At 44.7% G+C, this 25,545-nt stretch overlaps 1 protein-coding gene across 1 annotated transcript; it reads left to right on the forward strand.

The window, feature by feature from the left end:
* Positions 1–286: 286 nt before the first annotated feature.
* On the forward strand, positions 287–1,615 carry LOC306915134 (tubulin beta chain-like; the record flags this gene model as incomplete). Its single annotated transcript, XM_079492383.1, has 1 exon — positions 287–1,615. The coding sequence occupies one exon, from the start codon at positions 287–289 to the stop codon at positions 1,613–1,615; it is 1,329 nt and encodes a 442-aa protein (XP_079348509.1).
* Between the last annotated feature and the right edge of the window lie 23,930 nt (positions 1,616–25,545).

Genomic DNA, 25,545 nt, shown 5'->3' on the forward strand with positions numbered 1-25,545 from the left:
CTCTACCCCTGAGCCACTGCCGTACCTGGGTGCATAGACCGTTGACAAATGTCCTCCTTTTCACTCAGCCTCAGGACACATTCAGGACACTTCTGTACAAATCAGTGTTTAGGTTTGTGTTGTGTATGTGTGACGTCAGACCAGAGATTTGATCAGAGATATAAACTGTGTGCAGGGCGATTGAGAAATAAAGAAGACAGAAAATAAAGTTTTACAGAACAGATACATTCTGAAGATATTTTACAATCGTTATTTGTCGAGCAGGCAGTTTTGTATTTTTGTCAACATGAGGGAAATCGTCAGTATGCAAGCTGGCCAGTGTGGCAATCAAATTGGATCCAAGTTCTGGGAGGTCATAAGCGACGAACATGGCATCGACCCTACCGGGACATACAATGGGGACAGCGAGCTACAACTGGAAAGAATCAACGTCTATTACACCGAAGCAACGAGTGGCAAGTTTGTCCCTCGCTCTGTGCTGGTGGACTTGGAACCAGGCACCATGGACGCGGTGCGGTCCGGTCCTTTTGGTCAGATCTTCAGACCGGACAACTTTGTCTTTGGTCAGACCGGCGCCGGTAACAACTGGGCCAAGGGCCACTACACGGAGGGAGCAGAGCTGTTGGACGCCGTCATGGATGCGGTGAGGAAGGAGGCGGAGAACTGCGACTGCGTCCAGGGTTTCCAGCTCTCCCACTCCCTGGGAGGCGGGACGGGGTCGGGCTTGGGCACGCTGCTGATCGGCAAGATCCGAGAGGAGTACCCCGACAGGATCATGAATACCTTCAGCGTGGTGCCGTCTCCCAAGGTGTCGGACGTGGTGATCGAGCCCTACAACGCCACGCTGTCCGTCCACCAGCTGGTGGAGAACACGGACGAGACCTTCTGCATGGACAACGAGGCACTGTACGACATCTGCTTCCGCACGCTCAAGCTCACCACGCCCACCTACGGCGACCTCAACCACCTGGTCTCGGCCAACATGAGCGGCGTCACCACCTGCCTGCGCTTCCCCGGTCAGCTCAACGCCGACCTGAGGAAGCTGGCGGTCAACATGATCCCCTTCCCCAGGCTGCACTTCTTCATCCTGGGCTTTGCGCCGCTCACCAGCCGCGGCAGCCAGCAGTACGTGCAGCTCACCGTGCCCACGCTTATCCAGCAGATGTTCGACGCCAAGAACATGATGGCGGCCTGCGACCCGCGCCACGGCAAGTACCTCACCGTGGCCACCATGTTCCGCGGCCGTATGTCCATGCGCGAGGTGGAGGAGGAGATGCTCAAGGTGCAGAACAAGAACAGCAGCTACTTCATCGAGTGGATCCCCAACAACAACAAGATGGCCGTCTGCGACATCCCGCCGCGCGGCCTCAAGATGTCCTCCACCTTCATCGGCAACAGCACGGCCATCCAGGAGCTGTTCAAGCGCATCTCGGAGCAGTTCACCGCCATGTTCCGCCGCAAGGCCTACCTCCACTGGTACACCGGCGAGGGCATGGACGAGATGGAGTTCACGGAGGCCGAGAGCAACATGAACGACCTGGTGTCAGAGTACCAGCAGTACCAGGACGCCGGCAATGAGGAGGAGGCAGAGGATGATGAGGACGACGACCTCTGAAAACCTCACCCTGCTATTTGAGTTTTTCCCCCGTCACTTGGATATATTTGCTGAAACTCTAACGCAGTGGCTCTCAAACAGTTCAGTTTCACGGACCCCCTTAACCAAATGGACCTGTTGGTTCCATCTGTACACTCTCAGAGTGCACACCCTAAAGGGGCCATTTGGAACCCCCTGAAGGAACCACGGGGGTCTCCGGACCGCACTTTGAGAAGCACTTCTCTAACCTCATTTCCCAAAAAGTGCAACCCCCAAAATAATAATAAAAAAAATAATCTCAAAATACTATACTACGCATGCAAAAGAACAAAAAAAATCACACCCGTGTGAACTGAGTGGTGCAGTGACGTCACACACTAACCATAGCAGTACACACATACACAGATACATACAGACAAAGCTGGTCGTTGGAGTGGTTTGCACCACTCAAAAAACACACACAACAAACAATAAAAATAATAAACAGAGTAAACATTTTACTCCAAATTAAAGTAAAAAAGTCAGTCGCTATAACAATGCCAGCAAATGTATAGCACCCTCTGATCATTGCTTAAACAACGGCACTCAAAATGCAAAGTGTCTGCATCAAAACTGGACAGATTGTGTACATTGTGTTGCTGTCGATGTTAAACAAAGTCCTGGACATACAGTACAAAAGAACATTCCTTTTATAACATTCAAAAGGCCATTGTTAACAGATCGTATAGACGTCATCATCCAGTGAAATAAATGGAGGAAAACTGTTCTGAAGTGAATCCAGTATGTAAAAATAAAGTGAGGGTCCAAACTAAAACGGGCAAAAAATAATCAATAAAACAAATAAACCGAACAAACTGAACAAAGAATCCAATAAGAGAATTCAATATTTACAAAAAAAGTCCAAACAAAAACAGACAGAAAAATCAAAAGTAATCAATAAAACAAACACTAAACAAGGAATCTGCTGTAAACAAATCAATACAACCCTATAATACACAAACTGACAAATAACGGTATACAAGTGGGGGTGGCACTGCACCTCCACACTAGTGTGCTTAACATAACATGTCTATGAGTGACATGGAAAGGGTGTAGGCTACCCCAAACCTTACCTCTCCTGTTCCACCGACAGGCTTAAACACAGTCAGAGCTCTTACAAACAACAACTGCACGCTTGAGCCGTGTGAAAAGGGAAGATGGAGACTGACGTGCAGGCGGTGGGAGATGATCGGAGGACTGCATGGAGATTGGAAAGCGGGTGGTGAGGCAGAGCTGATGCATGACGGAATGATTTATGGGCCGGACCTGGACAGAGGAAGAAACTGACCACTTATCGGGCCAGCTAGTCGTTCTCAAAGTAGGTGGTTCAGGGTGCCTTGAGGGGGTTTCAGATGTACCCTTACTCTCGGATTGTGTTGATTTCGTCGACTAAAACTACGACGAGAAATGTCCGTCGACTACCTTTTTTCACTGATGAAAACGAAATGGGAACTAAATGAAAACGAAATGGGAACTAAATGAAAACTAAGGTATGGTGACTAAAGCTAAGACTAAATATATTGACAATTTCGTCAACAAATACAAATAAAATGTTAAGAAGGGACTAGTGGACAAGAGATCCAGTATAAGACATTTTACAATTGTTGCATGCTGAAAATAGCCGATCTACAAGCTCACAACGCATCGCGCTGAGACGCGTTGTAGGCTTTATAGATCGGCTATTTTCAGCGTGTCGGCTGTTTTTTTTTCAGCATGTGTCGGCTATTTTCAGCAGTGTAAAAACTTTAATTACGACGGCATCAAGGCCCGCCAAAATACAATTTAGACGATTAATCAACTGTAGATTTAAAACTAGACTAACACTTAAGGTGGCCATACACTAGCCGATAATCGGGCATTTTTGACGCTCGGGGGTGCCCGACTCAATCAGGAGCGATTCTCGGGCATAAATTATCATCTAGTGTGAGTGTATAAAAGATCCAATCGTAATCCCTCCGATCTGTGACTAAAACTAAATGAAAACTACTCAAGAGACTATGACTAGGCCTGGGCCGTGGCTCAGCGGTCCAGGCACCTTGGCTGGTAATCCAGTCTGGCTAGCCGATTCGACCGTTATCATACGATCTTATGGGCCCAGTATGGCCATACTGGCATACTCACCATAGCCTGGTCAAGGTTTCCCCTTGGTGGACGTGTCATTTCCAACTATTGTCGGCACATGGAAACTATGGGTTTACTAATATATACTATTCTCTGCCTATCGGGACGTAACTCGGACGGCGCTGAGTCGGGTCTGGTGGCCTTCACAACGCTCGGCACGGCGACTCGCTCGGCTAGCGCCTGGCTCGGCGGTGCCTCACGTAGCTCAAGGCCACCAGACACGGCGTGCCTCCGTCAGGACATCAGTGATAATCAAGCGAAATAATCACGGAGAACTACCAACTGAGCCGTTGGGTCGGCAGAGCATGCCCATACTAGCTCGAAACAATCGTACTGATCCTAACTGATAACTGCGGTCTTGTCCATTGATACCAGTCGAAACGGGTGGTCTGGCAGTGTGCCGCGGGTTCGACTCCCGATCCCGACGGCCTTTACTGCATGTCACCCCCCCATCTCTCTCCCCATTTCCTGTCAGCCTACTGTCTGTCCCTCCATGAAAAATATAAAATAAAGGCGAAAGCCTCAAAAACAAACATTTAAGAGACTATGGGCCCTATTAAGCAAGTGGAATCTAATTACATATAATTTTACAGTTTTTAAGACGTGGGGGCGGGTGCAATGTCATATTACAATTATGGGCCAGGTAAGAAGCGCTTTCGACACCCCGTGGTGTGAGCAAAACGGCCTTGAATTAGTCATGGGAGTGTTTAAGGGAGTTTTGAGGCTTACCCAATGAACATGTCCGTACTATTCTCTTTACGACACCAGCTGATGATGCGCCCTTTTCGGCAAGTGGTATTACATTTCTGCAGACTGGCACCATAGACATGACATGACTTTGTCACATTTGGGTTAATTATTCATATTGCACTGCATGCTGTCACCTTTATGCCTCCAAAGAACAGATCCACAAGCTGTCACAGCCATGATGTGCATAGCTTGTAAGCCTATGTCTCTATTTTGTTAAGTAACTTGCAGTTTTCATTGGAAAGTCATTACAGCGGCGCAGCCATATGCTAAGGGAGGGAGATATACGCACATCGTCACTTAATTTGTTTCTGTTCTAAGCATGAAAAACAGCTGTAAAAATCTTTATTCTAGTTGATTTGATTCATAAATGAATAACTAAGACTTTGAAATGGCACCTACCTATACCTTTCAGATCGGAATGGAACTGCGAGTAGATACGCAGCATTGGCTGGCAAATTGGCAATCCATGCGTAATGTTCCCAGAATCGTCTAACCCCCGAACATACAAGTTCGTTTGATATTGTTTAATTCGATAAAAATAGAACCATGTACCATACAGCGAATGAAAGCAAGATTCCTAAGGAATATGGGGATTTTTACATTTTAAAAAACGGTTGAGAAATGAGAGAACCATGAGTGTTTATAATATCAAATATTATAAGAATAATATGAAAGACAAACGGACTGTGAAGAGCTCAGCTCACCATCCCGACAAGGAGGAAATATAGCCTATAGTGCATGCACGTATATGCACTGACTGTTGCACACACGCTCTTTATTTGTTTCTATTGAAAAACACCAGTAAAATAACGTTTATTTTATTTTATTTCATTCGAGTCACGACGAAGGAATGAGTTGAAATGCCATACGTGCGCCATGCGTATTGCTGCGGCCCCAATGTTATGGTCTTCGCTCGTAGCATATTATTGAAGAAGAATTGAGTCGGGTGTGATACAGCGTATGAAAGCAAACCTCCCAATGAGTATGGAGATGTTTTAATTTCTAAAAAAGGTTGAGAAATGAGCGATATATGACCCTTTATAATCTCAACGAGAAAGGCAGAAAGCTCGCTGTTGCCATGTGTCATAGAAACAAGTAAATAGGTCTATAAACATACTCCCAAAAGAATCGCATATAACAGGGGTCTACAACCTATTTTAAATGAAGTGCCATGTTTTTATTTTCTAGATAGTGAGTCTGCCATATCAAGATTCCTTTTAATGACACCACATTAAAATTTCCAGCATATTTTGATTGTCCACAAATATAAAGTTCTTCCTTCTTTTTACATATTTTCTTGCACATTGTTAGAATGATCATTATAAATATATATCCCCCTGCAGTCAGAGTTCATTGTTTTAATGAATGAATGTGATGCATTGTGAGCTGGTAGATCTGCTATTTTCAGAAAAAAGTGACGAGTACCACAGACGAAAAACAGTCTAAGTCCAAATTTCAGACTGACCCCTCCACGAAAAGGCCTTGTTGTCCTGAACCCTTATCTATCATTTATATATTATGGATCAATAGTGTGGACTTAGACTGTTATTCGTCTGTGGTACTCAATTGTGGAATATTTTTGAAAAATGTTATTGAAACATTTAAAAACACAAATCTGTCATGGGGGTCACTGGCTTAGTTGGGCAAATGCATTAATCTGGGGGTCCTTGACATGGGAATGTCGCTGTGTGAGGATCACTGGTTTAAACAACATTAGGAGAAAAGCCCAAATAAGCACTTTAGAAACAAGAAAAGCAACCACAACTACCAATATTTACAAGCATCTTTGCAGAAAAAGAAGCCGCTTATAATAAACAGACATGGCAACACTCCAGCAGCACTCCAGAGCCGCTCAAGTGTAAAATGAAACAGTGCTTTTTGCTTTTAAGACGTGGTCAGACCCAGGCGGAATCGGTATGCGCTGAGTGTTTTTAGGTCAAGGGGCTTAATAGCAAATTAGCGCAAAGCGAAAATAATTAACATATGGACACTCCCCCAATGCTAAATTATGCAGGAACGTGGTATTCCATATGAGTGAGCGCTCACCACGGCTTCCATAATACGAAAAGGCGCAGAGCGAGGGCGAAATCTGTATTACCGCATGGGTTTTTCGTCTTGCTTAATAGGGCTCTGTGACTAAAACTAAAATCAAAATGTGCTGCCATGCAAAACCAACACTGCTCTCAGATAGACTTAACTTAAAATGTTTGAGAACCACTGCACAGGTCTAGTAGACGTAACCCCCTCCCAAACACACACATGAAATACTAAACGATACACAGAACCCATCCCAAAAACAGTAACAAGAGTCAGCCATACAAAAACACAGTCTATCAAGACGAACACGTGAGCGGTGAGTGAACACCACTATAAGCAATTGAGTGTTGGACACAGACAAACAGCTGTACCACACAAACATGTGTCCAACTCAGAACAAAGTGCTGCACACACAAATTCCTAAAACCACGCTACATAACAGAAAGGAGCAGCAACAAGTAGCAAGGACATATACGTAATAATAGCAAGGACACACCGAGCATTCGGTGTGGCAGCCCCCACCCTGTGGAACTCTCTCCCAATAGAGATTCGCCATGCTCCAACACTGGACTCTTTTAAGGCTGCCTTGAAAAGACACCTAGGGCCCTATTATGCATGTCTTAAGTACCAGGTCTTATTACTTAACTTAAGACCTGGAGGCGTGATCAATGCCATTTGGCTATTCTGAGTGGCCAAACAGCATTGACCACGCCTCCAGGTCTTAAGTTAAGTCATAAGACCTGGTACTTAAGACACGCATAATAGGGCCCCTATTCTCTCAGGCTTATGGCATATAGATCAGTGGCGTATCCAGGAATTACGTTTTGGCCAGGCAAGATATGTTAATTGTCGTCTCCCCGCGCACAATCGTAGCACTAAAGGTTTTCAAAGAGATATACCTGCCAGACGAGTGGGATACAAAGGCTGAAAGGCATGCATTTACATTCCAATGGGTGATTGAGGGTCGCGCTCTACCGCAACGGCCAATCAGCTGTCCATTTTAATAGTTCTCAGGTCTTGTTTTTGTCCTCTTTTTTCTCATTGTATGGATTTTGGCCAGGCCAGAAATGGATTTGGACAGGCAGACGCCTGCCCTCGCCTTATTGTAGATACGCCTCTGATATAGATGTTGATTTGTTGTTGGTACATTTTGTAAAGCGTCCTTGGGTTAATGAAAGGCGCTATATAAATCCAAGCTATTGTTATTATTGAACAAAGCGGAGATCCGGGCACACTTAAAGGTTAAAAAGGAGGAAAACTTTATTCAACCGACATGTTTCGACCTATACGGTCTTCATCAGCCCTGACCTTTTTACTATTTTTACATTTTGTATACCTGCACACCTCCTGAGCACCTGGTTGCTTCCTTGCCTCTATTAATAATGTATGTGTGCTGTTATACTGTGTGTGGAGAGAGGGAGAGAGAAGGGTAGACAAAGTCAACTCTTATGGACGGAGCAGAGCTGAGGTGTTTGTTTAGAGACACGAGATATCTTGTGTTGTGTTTATAGCAGACTCCTCAGTCAAATGTGCACTCGAAAGCAAACTCCACATGCCCCAACATTTTATTTGCCTGCCATAGTATCAACCCCTGTGTCGGATCGGTGGTTAGACTAGCATATTCGCCGATATGAACCGATATGACAAATAAGGGCAGATACCGATACTGGGACCGAAACTTACAAAATATATTGTGAATTTGTGACCCGTGGCCAATATAGTCACAGAAACTGTCTCATCAAAGAAACTTCATAAGCAACACAGTAAGCATATCATTAAGGTGCACTATTTTAAAGTGCAGTGTGCATTTTTACTGTGAGACAATAAAAGAACCATTCCCTGCACAGACTACGCCACTTTCTTTTCAACGAGGTTAAAGTCCTCGATTCCACACTCTTAAATTCAATATCTCAGGTTTGAGATTTATACCAGATAAAAAGAGCAATATGATATTGAAACCCCAGGAAGGACTGAAACGGAAACCGGCTATAAGGGAGGTACAACATTACAATATGTATTATAAATTAGGCCTAATTACATGGGCACCTAAAACGCCAATTAAAGACAAAAGATGAAATGCTAAAAACACTAATCCTAAATAAAATAAGTCCTAAACAAAACAATTAACCAAAAACAAATCAAGAACTCTTAAAACACTCCAGTACTTCAACATGTGCAAACATTAGCTCAAAGGTATGGAGGAGTGCAGGAAAGGTAGTCTGGAATATCCTGGTCACTCTTCTACTTCACAACAGCTCCTGCAATCACATACGTAGGTAGGCCAGTACAATTGTTCCAACATCTTCTATTATAATCAGACATGTGACATGATGTGAGCGAGTACTGCATCAGAACGTTACTTCCGGCATCCGAACCGGCCACCTACTCTGACACGTAAGCAGCACTCGCTCCCTCTCTCCAGCCTCGTCCGTCTGGGTTGTCTCTCTCTGTCCCGTAGCTATATGGTCTGCTCTCCTCAGTCAGCTCCTTCTCAAACATCTATGTTCAAAACACTCTCCTCAGTCTTATATAGGGCTCCTGGCTGACCACACCCCACCCAGGTGCAGGTCCTTGAAGCTGCAGGAAAAATAAAGTTATACTAAAATATCATCATTATCATGCAACAAAAGTTATATACAAAATCACACACTATCATCTCACAGCAAATTAAAGAAAATCATTTCATTTCAAACAAAAGCACAAAAATCACAATACAACCAAAACACATCTAAAATTCCACTGACTCACAAATTAACCAATTCAAAAATATTGAAACACATCACATTGTGATATAGAACTGCTATTTTCACTGATTCTTTTCTGATTTCTTTTTTTGAGACGCAGCTTTGAGGGCTTTAAGAGCGCCCCTCACTTCACACAGGTGTGATTTATTTTGTATTGTTAAGGTTCAAAATGTAAATACAGCAATGCATTGATATTATTATATGATTATTGATATAGCATTTGTACTTCTGGAGAATTGGAGAATTTTACACATTAACATGAATCCACCAATGATACTGTGTAAACAAAACAAAACATTGAATTCACACAACAGTGACAGCACTGATGACAAAACACTGATCATAGTGCTGTCTACTGAGACAGTATTATGCGTGTCTTAAGTACCAGGTCTTATTACTTAACTTGGAGGCGTGATCAATGCCATTTGGCTATTCTGAGTGGCCAAACAGCATTGACCACGCCTCCAGGTCTTAAGTTAAGTAATAAGACCTGGTACTTAAGACACGCATAATACTGCCCTGAGTCAGTGAGTGTCTAATAAACGCCTAAATTGTAAATTGATTGGAAAAACCCATGGAACACTTCAATCTAACGGTCAGACATTGATGAGAGATTCAGCTAAATATGATGAGCTACCGTAGATTTTAAAGCCTCACATGCCCGCATTATGTAGCCTAAGCCAAAGTCAGTAAAGTATAAGTAAATTGTAAAACTCAGCAACAAAAGTTTAGAAACTTAAGTTTGGTCCATTATTTCTCCACTTTAATAATACCAATTGATATTGTCTTTTATATCATTTTAATCGTTGATTAGTCACCTTTACAACGATATATAGATTGTAAGGATCAGGCGTTCGTGGAATGAGCAACACAGCTAAACGTGTGGGTAGCGCCTCCAAAACATTTGCCAAAATGGCAAATGGTTGGTTTTCACCCATGCTTTGAGTTACTTAGTGGATTGGATGATTGCACTCTCCCACAGTAATAAGGAAAAACACATATTGGCTATTTTACACTTTATTAATTATTATGCGGCCACAACACTTGGTATGGGGCAGTATCTCTCACAGGCAAGACAGGCAAGACAGAACATGTCATCATTGAAGGCAATCTCAATGCAGTGAGATATCAGGATGAGATTCTGGAGCCAGTGTCGATCCCTATCTTCAGAATCTCCATGGGACCTAACGCCCATCCTCCAGGATGACAACGCTCACCCCCCACAGAGCCAGCATCATCACAGAGTACCTCCATAATTTGGGAGTGGAGAGGATGCCGTGAGTCCAGACCTCAACCCAATTGAACACTTGGGGGAGCGTGCTGTACGTGCTAGAGTGACCAACAGAACCACGTTGGATGACTTGCAACAAAACCTGGTTGAGGAATGGGATGCCATCCCACAGCAACATGTGGCCAGCATGAGGAGGAGGTGCCAAGCTGTTGCGGCTGCGTTTGGAGTGAAAAATTAATCAAGTGTAAAAATGGCCAATATGTGTTGTTTTTTCCATATTACTGTGGGAGAGTGCAATCATCCAATCCACTAAGCAACTCAAAGCAAGGGTTGAATACCAACCATTTCCCATTTTGGCAAATGTTTTGGGGGCGCTACACACACGTTTAGCTGTGTTGCTCATTCCAGTAACACCCGATCCTTACAATATATACATCGTTGTAAAGGTGACTAATCACCAATACCAATTGGTGTTATTAAAGTGGAGAAATAAAGGACCAAAGTTAAATTTGCGAACTTTTGTTGCTGAGTTTATATAGCACTTCTCACAGAGAGAACTCACAAAGTGCTTTACATACAGAGAATAAAAACACAACAAAACAAGGTTAAAATTGTATTTTTTCGGCAACATGGGTGTAAGTGAAATCGCTTCCGGCTCTGCGTTGTGTACCCAGCAAGCCAAATGACGTCATAACGTTCAGGACTAGGCCAGATCACAGCCCATGGGGATGATCTTTACATCCAGGACATCATCACCAGTTGAAATAGGCCTAATATAGCTTATTCTGGGCCAGATCTGACTAGTTATGATATGACTGTTACATAAATTTAAGATAAGGGAAGGATCGAAGACCAATTGTTGCATATAAAATGCAGAAAGGACAATTAATGATTCACTAATGATAAAAAGGACTGTATAATACTGTATTAATGAGCTGCAACAGAGCTGAAACTATAAAACTGTAAAAATACTTTTCTAAAGTAATCAGAGTACAAATAAATACTCAGCCTCACAAATCTAGGCAGAGAGCCTCTAACAATTGGTAAAAATGGTTATTAAACCTTTTAGATGATAAAGTTGAGAATTAGCTTTAACAGGAATACTTTTAAGAGAAAGATCAATATCCAAATGTTACCTTAAGCAGGAAATACTCTTTTCGAAAAATACCTTTAAATACCCAATAGGAAAAATGAGTCCACCAGAAAGAATGATTGTCCAGTCAGAGCATATGGTTTTGTCGATTCATTTTCAGTTCGGAGAGAGCACAGAACAGATCCCACATACAGCCAAATTACAAAATGTCTCTCCCCTGTGCCACAAAATGGACACGGTATATATAGATATTGTAATTAGATAGAATACGCTACACAGAGCAACGTGTCAAACAACCAAAGGATGAATCACTGTCACTTCCTGTCCAAACCAGGAAGCATAATGTATGGGATATGTAGTTAATCATCTAAATGTAGTTCATAATTTAAGTTAAAGCCCACCAGCTAACGTAACTAGGAGACAACTTGTCTGCTCTGGCAAAGCACCAAGGCCGAATAACAGGGTGTTTTCCACAGAAAGGCAGACACTCGGGAAACAACAATTCTTTATCTTACTCGCTGACTGGGGGAGAGTGAGATTTAATACTATCTGTTTTACGCTGGGGCAGAAATGAGATGTAACTTAGTGGGATACAGGGCATGAGATATGAAAAATACAGGACATGGGGCATAATTATGCAGGGCATGAGATATAAGTCATTGGAAACATGTAAACTTCCATCCACAAAATAACAGATCTACAACAATTCAAATTTATCCATCAATGACTTAAGTTGATCTGGCCTCGATCGGACTCTCCCTGAGTCACGTTTACTTTACCTCCTCAGTGTTTGGGTCGGGACATGTAGGACTGTATGTGTCTGCTGTCTACGTGCATATGCGCGAAATGTAGCGTCTTCTGGATGCATCTCTTTTGCATTAACATTTCAATGGCCGAGGGTCGTAGAGTCTATTGTTCCGTCGTTATCGCACGTCTAATGGTTAGACGTGTGACAACAACAACGACGCAACAATAGGAAGCCTGCAGCCCAGTAGCTATAATATTGCTTTCGGGGGAGGGTTAGTGTTATTTTCGGTCAAATCAGGCGGCACACCTGGACACATCAGACGGCACAGTAAAGTGCCGCGGCACACAGGTTGGGAAACACTGCTATATAGTGCCACCATTAGGTCTAATGTGGAGAAAAGGGTTATTCTTTAGCCTGGGAGTGTATAAAATGCAAAGATTCACGCCGATTATAGTAATCTGTGAGATTAGCTGCTCACAGTCAGACTCACAGAATGAAGAGGGGGAAAACATGCTATATAATATTCCCTGCCAATCATAGTTTAGGATCATAGGGTGCTGCGGATGGCATGTTTGGCCTCAGTAAAGAGCTTCTGTCAAAAAACAACAGTATAACCCTTGGAATCCGAGCAGAGCGTTGACTGATCATCTCACTCAGGGTGGCTTTTTTTAATTAGCTCATTTGGTTTTGAATAATGATGTTGCGCAAGGTCAGGCACAGAGCACGCACGCACGCACGCACGCACACGCATGCACGCACGCACGCACGCACGCACACACGCACACACACACACACACACACACACCCACACGTAAACCCTGTGGTGTAAAGTAATAAGTACATTTACTCAAGTACTGTACTTAAGTACAATTTTGAGATATTTTCCTTATACTGGATTCTTTCCACATTTCTACTCCACTACAAATATTGTACCACACTGTGTGTGTTACTGTTTGTTTGTGTAACACACTCTAACCACTTCAACGTTGTATATATACTACGACCGTTTGAAAATAGCATGTCTACAAGCTTACAATGTGTCGCATTTTGAACCTGTGAAGTAGTTTTACTTTTGGTACAGTACAGTGCAGTGTTGATACCTTTACCTAAAAGGTAAAAGATGCACGCGCATACGCGTACACACACACACACACACACACACACACACACACACACACACACACACACACACACACACACACACACACACACACACACACACACACACACACACACACACACACACACGCCGACATGCGAGTAAACCCAAAAACCATAGGTTGGAGACGACTTGGAGTAGTGACCTATTTTCTCTTCCTCGCCCAACAAACAGACACGCACACAGGACAGGATGCAGGGCAGCTACCCACAAAGGGGTCATAAATTTAAAATATACTGCCATCCAGGAAGGACGTGTTTGTTTTCTGAAGAACTCAAAGGGGGGCACAGCAACCTCTTAAGACTTTAAGGATGATTTAGTGGGGGGGAGAAGGGGGGGTATAAAGTTTCTGCTCACCACCATTTATTTTCACTAAATAAAAGCTATAAGCTATGATGACAAACTATAACCAATAGTCATAGTTTTAGACCCTGTATGTCAGGATAGCGGAATGACAGAACCCAAAAAGGCAGAGCCACAAACAAGATTCAAAATCCAAAGATTTATTAAGCCCAAGGCAGTAAATGTAACAAACAAAAAGTAGCTGTACGCTCAGGAAACTCAGGAGACAATTCCAAACATTCCAAAAGTACAAAATAAACTAGGAAGTCCAAAAAGGCAAAACTGTAGAGTACAAGGCAGTAAATCATAAAGTCCAAAATGCAAACCTTTCAAGGAGAAAACAGAACCAGGAGGCTACCAAGGCTGGGCACAGGAATTCAGGGACGGCCTGAATGATGGACCAGGGTAGAGTAGGTGCCGTCTGGGGGACGGCCCGGACGCTGGGACGAAGCAGCAGAGATGTCGTCTGGGGGACAGCCCGAACGCTGGGACGAGGTGTCATCAGGGGGCCGGCCCAGTGGCTGAGACGAGGCTTTGACATCATCCGGAGGGAGGCCGAGACGAGGGAGTGGAGGCGTCGTCTGGAGGGCGGCCAGGAGGCTGAGACGTGGAGGCGTCATCAGTAGGGCGGCCTGGAGGCTGAGACATGGGGGCGTCGTCTGGAGGGAGGCCCGGAGGCCGAGACGAGGCTGCGGTGGCGCCGTCAGGAGGGCGGCCCGGAGGTCGAGACGAGGCAGCGGAGGCGTCGTCAGGAGGGCGGCCCGGAGGACGAGACGAGGCGGAGGACCGTGGAAGCGGCGCCGGGGGTGCTGCAGGCTGAGGCGACGCCGTGGATGCTGCAGGCTGAGGCGACGCCAGGGATGCTGCCGGCTGAGGCGACGCCGAGGATGCTGCAGGCTGAGGCGACGCCAAGGGGGCTGCAGACTGAGGCGACGCCAAGGGGGCTGCAGACTGAGGCGACGCCAAGGGGGCTGCAGGCTGAGGCGACGCCAAGGGGGCTGCAGACTGAGGCGACACCAAGGGGGCTGCAGACTGAGGCGACACCAAGGGGGCTGCAGACTGAGGCGACACCAAGGGGGCTGCAGACTGAGGCGACACCAAGGGGGCTGCAGAGGGAACTGCAGGCGGGACTGCAGGCAGAGCTGCAGGCGGAGGAGGTGGAGCTGCAGGCGGGACTGCAGGCGGAGGCGGTGGAGCTGCAGGCGGGACTGCAGGCGGAGAAGGCGGAGCTGCAGGTGGAGCTGCAGGCGGAACTGCAGGCGGAGGAGGCGGAGCTGCAGGCGGAGAAGGCGGAGCTGCAGGTGGAGCTGCAGGCGGAACTGCAGGCAGAGGAGGCGGAGCTGCAGGCGGAACTGCAGGCGGAGGAGGCGGAGCTGCAGGCGGAACTGCAGGCGGAGCTGCAGGCTCAGGACAGGAGGAGGATGCTGCAGACTCTGGAGACGGGACCCCAGAGGACGCTGCACACCCAGGAGACGAGGAGGATGCTGGGACCCCAGAGAACACTGCACACCCAGGGGATGAGGAGGGTGCTGCAGACTCAGGACACATGGAGCCGGCAGACAGCAGCTGACGGAAGCAGCCGAACAAAAAGCCCAGGGCCAGAGCTTCCATAACCTCGGTCTGAAACCGATCACCACTGGAGATGACCGACAAGGGCTCTGGCAGGTCACTGGCTGATAGGGCTGTCAAGGGTGCAGAGGGCGCAGGCAGGACATCTAGGGAGACGGCTGGCAAGGGCTCTGGCAGGTCGGCAGTAGATATCACCAGTGAGGGTGCAGAGGGCACAGGCAGGTCACCAATGGAGACAGCAGGCTGGAAGGGCTGGTGGATGCTGGGCAACACGTTGCTCTGGATGCCGGGTAGCGGGGTGCCGGGCAGGGGAGTACTGGGCAGACCGAGCGGCGGAGAGCTGGGCAGGCTGGGCCTTGGAGAACTGGACTGCGGAGAGCTGGGCAGGCTGGGCCGTGGAGAACTGGACGGTGGAGAGCTGGGCAGGCTGGGCCGTGGAGAACTGGACGGTGGAGAGCTGGGCAGGCTGGGCGGTGGAGAGCTGGGCAGCAGAGGTTCCCGCTGGTGTTGGCGGCCACGCCTTCTCCTACCAGGCCCACGGTTCCCCACACTGTCAGGACAGGCAGGGCGGGTGGGCTTGGTGGCTGGGAGACCCGGGGAGACACCCCCCCGCCTGTTGACACAACGGGGACCTCCCCGAGCCAGACAGGTGCCATAAAAATAATTTTGAGCGTGAAGTTCATCTGAATAACTGGGAACTCCTCCATTGCAGGGAAATAAATCCATAGAATGGGTCTTCTGCCGGTTAGCATCAGGGCTAGTGGGACGCAGGCTGAACACTCCAACCCTAATAGAGTGAGCTGGCTGGGAAGCACTGGGAAATGAGCTGGTGTCTAAAAAATCCTTAAGCCTCCCACGAACGACATCCAGGTGGGGGACAAAATTACCATGGCCTCTCTTTAAACCACTGCTGGTGGGTTACAATCTCCTCTTGGAGAGCAAAACGCCGGTTAGGTGGAGAGGCCATGAGCCGAGCCACCACATTCTCAAAGTTGTTAACCTTCCTCCGAAAACTCTGTAGCTCTGCTGGGTTCATATTTTGGTCAGAACATTCTGTCAGGATAGCGGAATGACAGAACCCAAAAATGCAGAGCCACAAACAAGATTCAAAATCCAAAGATTTATTAAGCCCAAGGCAGTAAATGTAACAAAAGTAGCTGTACGCTCAGGAAACTCAGGAGACAATTCCAAACATTCCAAAAGTACAAAATAAACTAGGTACAAGGCAGTAAATCATAAAGTCCAAAATGCAAACCTTTCAAGGAGAAAACAGAACCAGGAACATTGGGGTACAGCTCAGGGACGATGACAAATGTTCTGACGGTGAGTGTGTGCAAAGAGTCCAGTTATATAGGGAGCAGGTACATTGGCAAAAACTCCCTGACGAGGGTGTTGGAGACAGGTGAGTGAAGGGGACTTCACTGTGTGAAGGAATGGAATGTGGGAGTGGCCAGGGAGGAGACATGGTCTGTGGAGTGACAGACCATGACACTGTATACACGAGGACGGCTCGGGCTGTTAGCCACGCAAGTTTGTAAACGATATAAAACTTAAAATAGCTGTGATACTTATATGTAAGTGGTTATGGTGAAATAAACCATTAACACTGGTTAGTTTGGAGGGGGCGAGGGGACTATGACATCACCGTTTCAGCAAATATAGGCGGCATTCGCTATACACACGGAGACGAGAAAGTCGCGTCTCCAAACTTTCCCACTCTGGAAGGTGGTTTCAAAATTAACCGGTTAAGTCCCCAAAAACGCCGTCTCCGTGTGACAGAAAGGGCAGATCGGCTAAATACTTAGGCCCGGGTAACGCAGAATACGTCCTCGTATGGACATAGCATTAGTCTCAATATAGTGTCATAGGGCCAAATTCACAACGGAAATGAAATGCGTAATGATATCGTATTTATCCGTCCAATAAATCTCACGAGTCATTCATCAAAGGTGGCGTAATGACTTAATTTGTGCGGATCGCCCGGGTATCTCATTTCGCCTCTTTCCCAAGCGATTCGTCTGGTATAATTGAACATCCACGCCCATTCCAACGCCATATAAGGCAACAGGAAATATCTTTCCTCGGGTGAAAAACGTCACCACAGCTGAGCTTACAACGGTGAACGCGGTGGTCCGCGATGCACCGTTCTTGCATGCATGAACTGGTAGATCAGCTTATTTTGACATCAGTTGACATTGCGAGTCTCTCGCAATGTCAACTGACTGAAGGTTTAAAAAATATAGGCTAGAAGGCTACTAGTCATAACGCAACTAGTTAATGTATTGATTTAAGTAGGCCTAAATTCAAGCTCAGGACCACGGCTATACTTGGCAATTATATTATAAAAGCCAATTGCACGCTCGCCTTTGCAGAGGTAAAAATATGTCAGATATTTTTTTAATCAGATCTGCATTGATTAATGGGGGGAAGACTGTCCTTTGGAATAGGCCTACTATATCTGAATCATGGGAATTCATTTGTTCTGGATACGTATAAGCTATATTTCATATGTAAAGGAGGAAAACGATATGCACATCCCAGTTTTTAAATACGGTGCTGGACCCAAAAAGTGATCAAATGAAGAAAACAGTGGAATGTCCGCCGCACACAATATAATTCTGCTCCCCGTCCTCTTTATTTCAACCTATAAAACAACAATGTTTCGCCCCTCCGCCCTACGGGCTTGTTGTTTTATAGGTTGAAATAAAAGCACAGGGAGCAGAATTATTTTTCTTCAAGCTATTTCAACCATAGCATACAGTATACTGCTTCCTCGTCAGAGGTATTAAAGTTGGACTCATGAATGGTTAATAATTAATTTGATGATGTTCAAGGTTCAAGGTCTTTATTAATGTCCCAGAAGGGCAATTAGGTTTACAGCAAGAGATGTCGTCATATCAAAATGATTCGCGGGACATTTGGCGTTAGTTGGCACCTGGCATAGCCTAATGGAAGTTTGCATTCCCACCCCCCCCCCCCCCTCCCATTGGGGGAGGGCCACGTCAGCCCGCCGATAGTCCACCTTCTCGGGTCGGTACTTGACTGTCAGTCTGCTGTCTGTCTGTCTGTCAAACCGTCATGTTTGTGAACCATAGATGCATGCATATAGGCATTCTATCATCATTCATTTTTGTATGTGCAAAGGCACGACAGTCTATTTAAATCATTGTCTGAGTCTGTCAACATGCTGAGCGACCTAATAATTCAGCTCTGAATGCAACTACATAGCCTACAAAATAAATACAAATGCAAACCAGTGGAATTTGCATCAGCATAACATAAGCTAAGCAGTTGACACATTTCTTCTTTTATACATGTGTGTGTTGACAAATGCTGGGCTCATATATCTTTTTTGAGGTTAATTGGGGGAGCTTGTAGATCAGTATCAGGCATTACAACGCCATCAAGGCCCGCCAAAATAGGTCTGCATGGGTTTAAAGATGCTGGTGACTCCATCCATGTGTATCGGAAAACATGTGTGGTTGTCTACTTCATTTGTAGATTCCAAGCCACGAGGGGGGCCTCGATCAGGCTGACCTACTGTGCCACTTTCACCCTCCTTTGATCTCTCTCACCCGCTGTGGGAAACCTTATCCGGGTCACGGCACCAACATAACACCCAATGTTTCGAACCCGGGTCTCCCGTCTGTGTAAACTAACTAAACATCTAGGTCAAGAGGGAATACCACCATATTAGGTTTTAGACTGTGCTTCTCTGCAATACATTCACTCTCCTGCTTTGACCTCACTCCCGCCGGGAAACCCGATCCGAGTTACAGCACCAATGTAGAGTATAACACCTGAGATGAGATTCAAAGCCGGGTCCCCCTCATGTACGGGAAACCAAACATCACAAGAAGTTAAACCCCCCCCTTGGGGGGGATTGATAGTGATACCAGCCACTTGTAGGCTGGGAAGATATTGCTCGAAATGTTGCTGAGGTATTTTTCTTTTTTCTTCCTCCATCAAATCACAACAAGGACACTATTAATTTATAGTAGGCGGTCATGGTGGAAGGTAACTATGTACTCAAGTACTGTACTTAAGTATAATTTTTGGTATTTGTACTTGAATATTTCCAATTTCCAATACTTTTACTTGTACTCTCGGATCCAAATATTGTACTTTTTTTACTCCACTACATTTATTTGAAAACTTTTGGTTACTAGTTACTTTGTAGATTTTGATTTATTATTACAAAACATCATTAACCACTTCAACCCATTTGATAATAGCAATGCTGTTGCATGAGCTGTAGATGTATTATTTTCAAAACATTTGAAAAGTAGTAGAATACTTTTACTTTTGGTAGGCCTACTTTAAGTGTAGGCTACATTTTGACGTCAATACTTTTTTTTAAACTTTTACTCAGGACTTTTACTTGTAGAGTATTTCTATATTGCAATATATTGATACTTTTACTTAAGTAAAACATGCGAGTACTTTTTCCACCACTACACTGCAGCTCGAAGAAGCAGCGTGGAACTATCCATGCATGACCCAATATCATTTCCGAGGAAGGGAAGGCATAAGTCCGCAGAGCACTAGTACTGACCTTCGCGGGATCCGGGGTCGAGCTTTTCAGCAGGCAGGCGCTCTGAAAACACACCACTTCCAACTAAGTTCCTGTCACTCAACACGCTTGTTGGCCGGGCCGCGGTCGGTCGCAGACGTCCACCGGGGCCACTGGGGCTAATCTCCTCTCTCTGCAGGGTTAAATGCCATCCCCACGTTCCCCCCGGCCGGTATCAACACCAGAACATTCCTGGAGGTGCCGCTAACCTGATTGAGTTGGACTTATTGCCCCGAGATATACAGTCAGTCGCGCACGGGAGTCTCGCGTTGAAAATAGCAGACCTACAAGCTCAGAACGTGTTGCAGCTGCGGCGCGGTTTGAGCTTCTAGGTCTGCTATTTGCACCACGCGACAGAGTATGCATGGTCTGTGTATAATGGGGGCATTAGCAGGCATTAAGCAGCATTAGAGGGCTTTCTTGTAGAAAATGGTCCACATTATGGCATTATGTAAACTGTGGAAAAGAAATGGGGCTTTTGTGCAGGTATAGTCAGCCTCGAGCCAGTGGCGTATCCAGGAATTACGTTTTGGGCAGGCAAGATCATGTTAATTGTCGTCTCCCTGTGCACAATCGTAGCACTAAAGGTTTTCAAAGAGATATACCTGCGGCCTGCCAGACGAGTAGGATACAAAGGCTGAAAGGCATGCATTTACATTCCAATGGGTGATTGAGGGTCGCACTCTACCGCAACGGCCAATCAGCTGTCCACTAATAGTTCTCATGTCTTGTTTTTGTCTTCTTTTTTTCTCATTGTATGGATTTTGGCCAGGCCAGAAATGGATTTGGACAGGCGGACTCCTGCCCTCGCCTTATTGTAGATACGCCTCTGCCTCGAGCGGGGCTTATACTTAACTGGCATGAATACCTAAAGGAAGCCAGGTGAGAGAGACGCAGGTTTGATTGATTAATGGAATAGTTTATTAGACAGAATGTCTAATAAATGGCTGTGGGTGTCGCTCACTTTTCTTTTTTTAGTCAGGGTATGCGGGCACTGAGGGCAAGGTTGCATTTACCATTTTGAAAGTCAATCCCATTTTCAATTGCTTAAACTCTCTCTTTATACCTGATACCGGAGCCAGTTTGGACCAGCAAAATGGGTTGGTATAAGAGGTGGGTCATGGCATGCATGGGCCCCAAGCCGAGAAGTAGTGTAATTCGTTTGTTGGGGGGAGAATTGGCCCGCACTAGAGGAGAGAACAAATTGAAAATGGTAAATAGTGAGCGGAGAGGAGAGTGGGAATTAGAAAGTGGTGGGAGGGGCAGTGCATTGAGGCCTGAACCGCTATACCATTAGAGACGTCAGCAGACCTACTGTACTGTATAGCAATTCTCACATGGAAGGACACACAATCACATCCCTCTAGTCTGTACACAATGAAGACAGGAGAGAGAGAGAGAGAGAGAGAGAGAGTCATGTGCAAATCCCATGACATCTTTCTTTCTTCCTCTCCTTTCAACCTCTCAAGCATTGCCTCTCTATCACGTCTGCCTCTGAATCCCTGTGGCTAAGCGTCTTCTGTCTGGAGCCGCCCGGAGAAATGGAAGAGGATATACTTTATTGTTCTGCTGGGAATACTATAGGAAGTCACCAACGCTCACTCTCTCTCTCTCTCGCTTTGTGTGTATGTGTGTGTGTGTGTGTTCCACCAAGTACCAATATGCCACAAGCACACTCACTCACTGCGCACACACACACACACGCACACGCACGCACGCACGCACGCACACACACACACACACACACACACACACACACACACACACACACACACACACACACACACACTTGGACAGCTCAGACGCTCAATGGTTTTGGAGGAATTTGGAGTATTTAAAAGGCAGAACTAGAAGAATGAGTTGGTGTTGGCCTCTCCCCTGCCTTCCTTCCTCAAACAAGTGAAGGTATAGATCCAAGCTCACGAAACCTTCCCGAACACACATCCTCAGCGTGAATTCCAGTCAGAGAGTGGAAAATTGGACACATGTGGATTCCAGAGTAAAGAAAAAAAACAACACAGAGGAAAACAAAAAGTGTGTATTTTATGCAAATTAAGATTAAAAAGCCCATGTTCTGCCTCCTGATCCCTAATCTTATGTTATCTACAGTATAAGGATAAAGAAAATCTTACAGTGGATTGACTGCTAGGACATCAAGCAACGAAAGCGGGGGTCTCAAATCCCCATGGAGCTCTACAAAACATTTGTACTTACTGCAAATAGATTGTCAGAGATGTATTTGCAGAAGTATTTAAAAAGAAGGGGTGTGGCCTGCTGCACCCTCCATGACACAAGACATAATAATTCCAGTTTTGCCGACAGGAGCTGTTTGAAATGTGACTCGTGTTTGCCTTTTTCAGTCGATAACAATGTTTCTTTGATCAACGTTGACGTTTGTAGTGCACTGCTGATGAAAACAAAATCTATGAGTTTGCTCTCAAACGATTACAATTTATCTAAAAGCATAATATTATCAATAAATTACCATATACCATGCACGACAGTTAGATAACAGGTTTCCATTTAACGTAGCCCAGAGACAAATTCACAGTCAATCAAGATTACAGAACCAAAAATTGTCAAACCATTCCACAATTGCGATGAAATGCATTGTGAGCTTGTATTATGGTGGATTATTTTTGAATAGGCAAATAGAGCTTCATTTGTTCATCTGTATTTTGTATTAATAATACAGATCTGCAAAGTAACTAATAACTAAAGCTAAATGCTAAGAGTAAAAGTACAATATTTGACTCTGAGATGCAGTGTTTAAAGTATAAATACTCTAAACTAAAAGTGAATTGTACTCAAGTACAGTACTTGCGTTAATGTACTTTGTTACTTTCCACCACTGCCAAGACGGCTGTTCCTGTTTCAAACTGCGGTTCCTGTGTTTGTTCCGAAAAACCCCCTTTTTTAAAGGATTTAGATAAGTACCGTATATATCGCTTCCTTTATTTGGAATAAAAACATTCCAAGGATTGTGAAAATGATATCTAGAAAGACAGAAGGAAGCAGGACTGTCTCTACCAAATATTTTGCACTGTAGGCCTACTATTACCATTGGGCTTCCAACATTTACAAAAGTTATCTACTGGGTACCAAGGGTATTATAGTGAGCTAAAAGTAACCAAGATTTACAAAGTTATCTACTGGGTACCAAGGGTATTATAGTGAGCTAAAAGTAACCAAGATTTACAAAGTTTATATCTACTGGCAGGGGTTGCATGACACTATTAAGGTCTCAGAGGCACTTGCCCGTCGGGCAAATACAGGTAATTTCTACTTGCCCAAAGGTCGTGCAGCCACTTGCCCGAAAAGTAAATTGTCAATTATAAAAATTCATTCATTCAAGTTTTATTTGTTCTCGAAATGACACTGAGCAATTAAACTCATTTTCAGTGTCATCGAGTAATCATATAGAAAACATATCATATAGAAAACATCACAATATCATATAGAAAACATCACAATACATCAGAAGATCAGGAAAAGGAAAACAAAAGGTATACATGTGAATTACATAGGTTTACAAATAAAAAGCTAAGACACATTTCAAAACGATGAGTGATAAACAGAAAAATTATAGGTAATATTTGAATTCCCGTTCAATTTAACACTTTTTTTTTTACTTTCTGGGACTGTGCGATGAAGAAATGTCATACCTCAATTTCTCTTCCAATTTCTATACCAAATACAGTACATAGCTGTGATTCAGATTTGTTATTTTATATTTTGTTTTAAGTGTAGCAACAGTGAAAACAGCACAGTATATAGGTAAACAGCTCTTTACCTATACTGCAGACATTCCACAGACCAGAAGACGCTCAGGTGTTTTAGACAGATATCTCGTGTTGTGTTTATAGACTGTTGTGTCCCCTCTCTAACGAGCACTTGCACGGTCGGGCAACCAGAAAGCAAACTCCACCTGCCCAGAAGATTTATTTACCTGCCAGGGGCAACCTTTAGTGCCAACGCCTGACTGGGTACCAAAGATATTTGGATAGCTTGGACAACTTTGTTTTTCAACCAAGGAAGGTTCATGTTTTAGGTTGTTATTAGTGAAAGTAAATTATGAGTGTTTTTTTTTCATTGACTGCTTTCTTTCGTTTAAACGATTTTAGCTATTTTTCACAGTGGGGCGGGGGCATTCAGAGTGGCTAAATATAATATATTTATATTTGTTTTATAAAGTTTTACGGTGATTTCTTTATTATAATTTATATTTACTATAGTCCTACTATAGAACCCAGGAAATTACATCTGGCCTGGTCTGATCACGGGATCTATACTGAATGTGAAGTGGAGGTGACTAAACTGTGTCGTATAGGCTCAATATTATACGACAAAAATAATAATAATAATACATATTTAGCCATGATGTTCAAATGCCCATGCCCCCCTGTCAAAAATAGCTAAAAAAGTGTGGCTATGTGTGTGGCTATGTGACTATGAGTACCAGTAGGGGAAAAAGTGGCGCTGTTGTGCCAGAAACAGAGAGAGAGAGATAGTGTTGCACTGTTGCCTAGTGCTAATTACACAGAGAGAGAGAGAGAGAGAGAGAGAGAGAGAGAGAGAGAGGCAGGGGGAGAGGGGAGAGGGGAGTTGCACCACTCATTTCACACAGGTGTGATTTTGTTTTTTTATAAAGATAATTTTTTTTGGCTTTTTCTGCCTTTATTGATAGGTTGAAAGTAATTTGACAGGAAATGGGGAGAGAGATGGGGGGAAAGACACGCGGCAAAGGCCGTCGGGATCGGGAGTCGAACCCGCGGCGCACCGTCAGGCCTAGGTGCCCAGGCGGTTGAGCTAACCGCCCGGGCCGAACCGTGCCAGTTTTAATACTATAGGTTCGGGCCGTGCACCCTCACATATACAGTTCATCATCTACATGACCCTCAGTCACACCTGGGTCGCACTGCCATTCCAACCAATATGAGTGTATTATAGTGTCCTTCCTTTCCGTCTCTCCCAGTGGCTGGATTGAGGACATTTTGAACGAGGTCTATAATAGCCTAGTAGCCAAAAAGTTAACCTGGACATGTTGAGTACACCAACGTTTTATGTTAGAAATGTTGAGTATGGGTAGAGCATGTAGAAACTGACGGATGCTAACTTGCATATGTTGAGCAATTTTCATAATTGGCATAATATGTGACCATACCATTAACAACCTATAGAAGGCAAAATGTTCAAAATTTCATTATGCTTTATCTAGCATGTGATGTGTCAAACTAGGGGGTTTTCATGATGCTGAATCCATTCCAAGCATTAGTTTTGAAAAAGAAAACACTCATTGGGCTTAAAACGGCCATGCCCACTTGCCCAAATGTGCTGACATCATCAATTTGTGATGACGGCATTGGCCATTTTTGAGTGGTGTAAACCACTCCTACAACTGGCTTTTGTGTGCATAAAAAAATGACCATGGTTGCTATGTTCAAAATAATTTCTGACGTAATTAAATCACACCCGGGTGAACTGGATGACCGTAGCAACCGTGGTCATTTTCTCTGCGCAAAAAAAGCCAGTTGTGAAATCACAT

The sequence above is a fragment of the Electrona antarctica genome (genome assembly GCF_951216825.1).
Source record: "Electrona antarctica genome assembly, chromosome: 22".
Classification (NCBI taxonomy): Eukaryota; Metazoa; Chordata; class Actinopteri; order Myctophiformes; family Myctophidae; genus Electrona; species Electrona antarctica.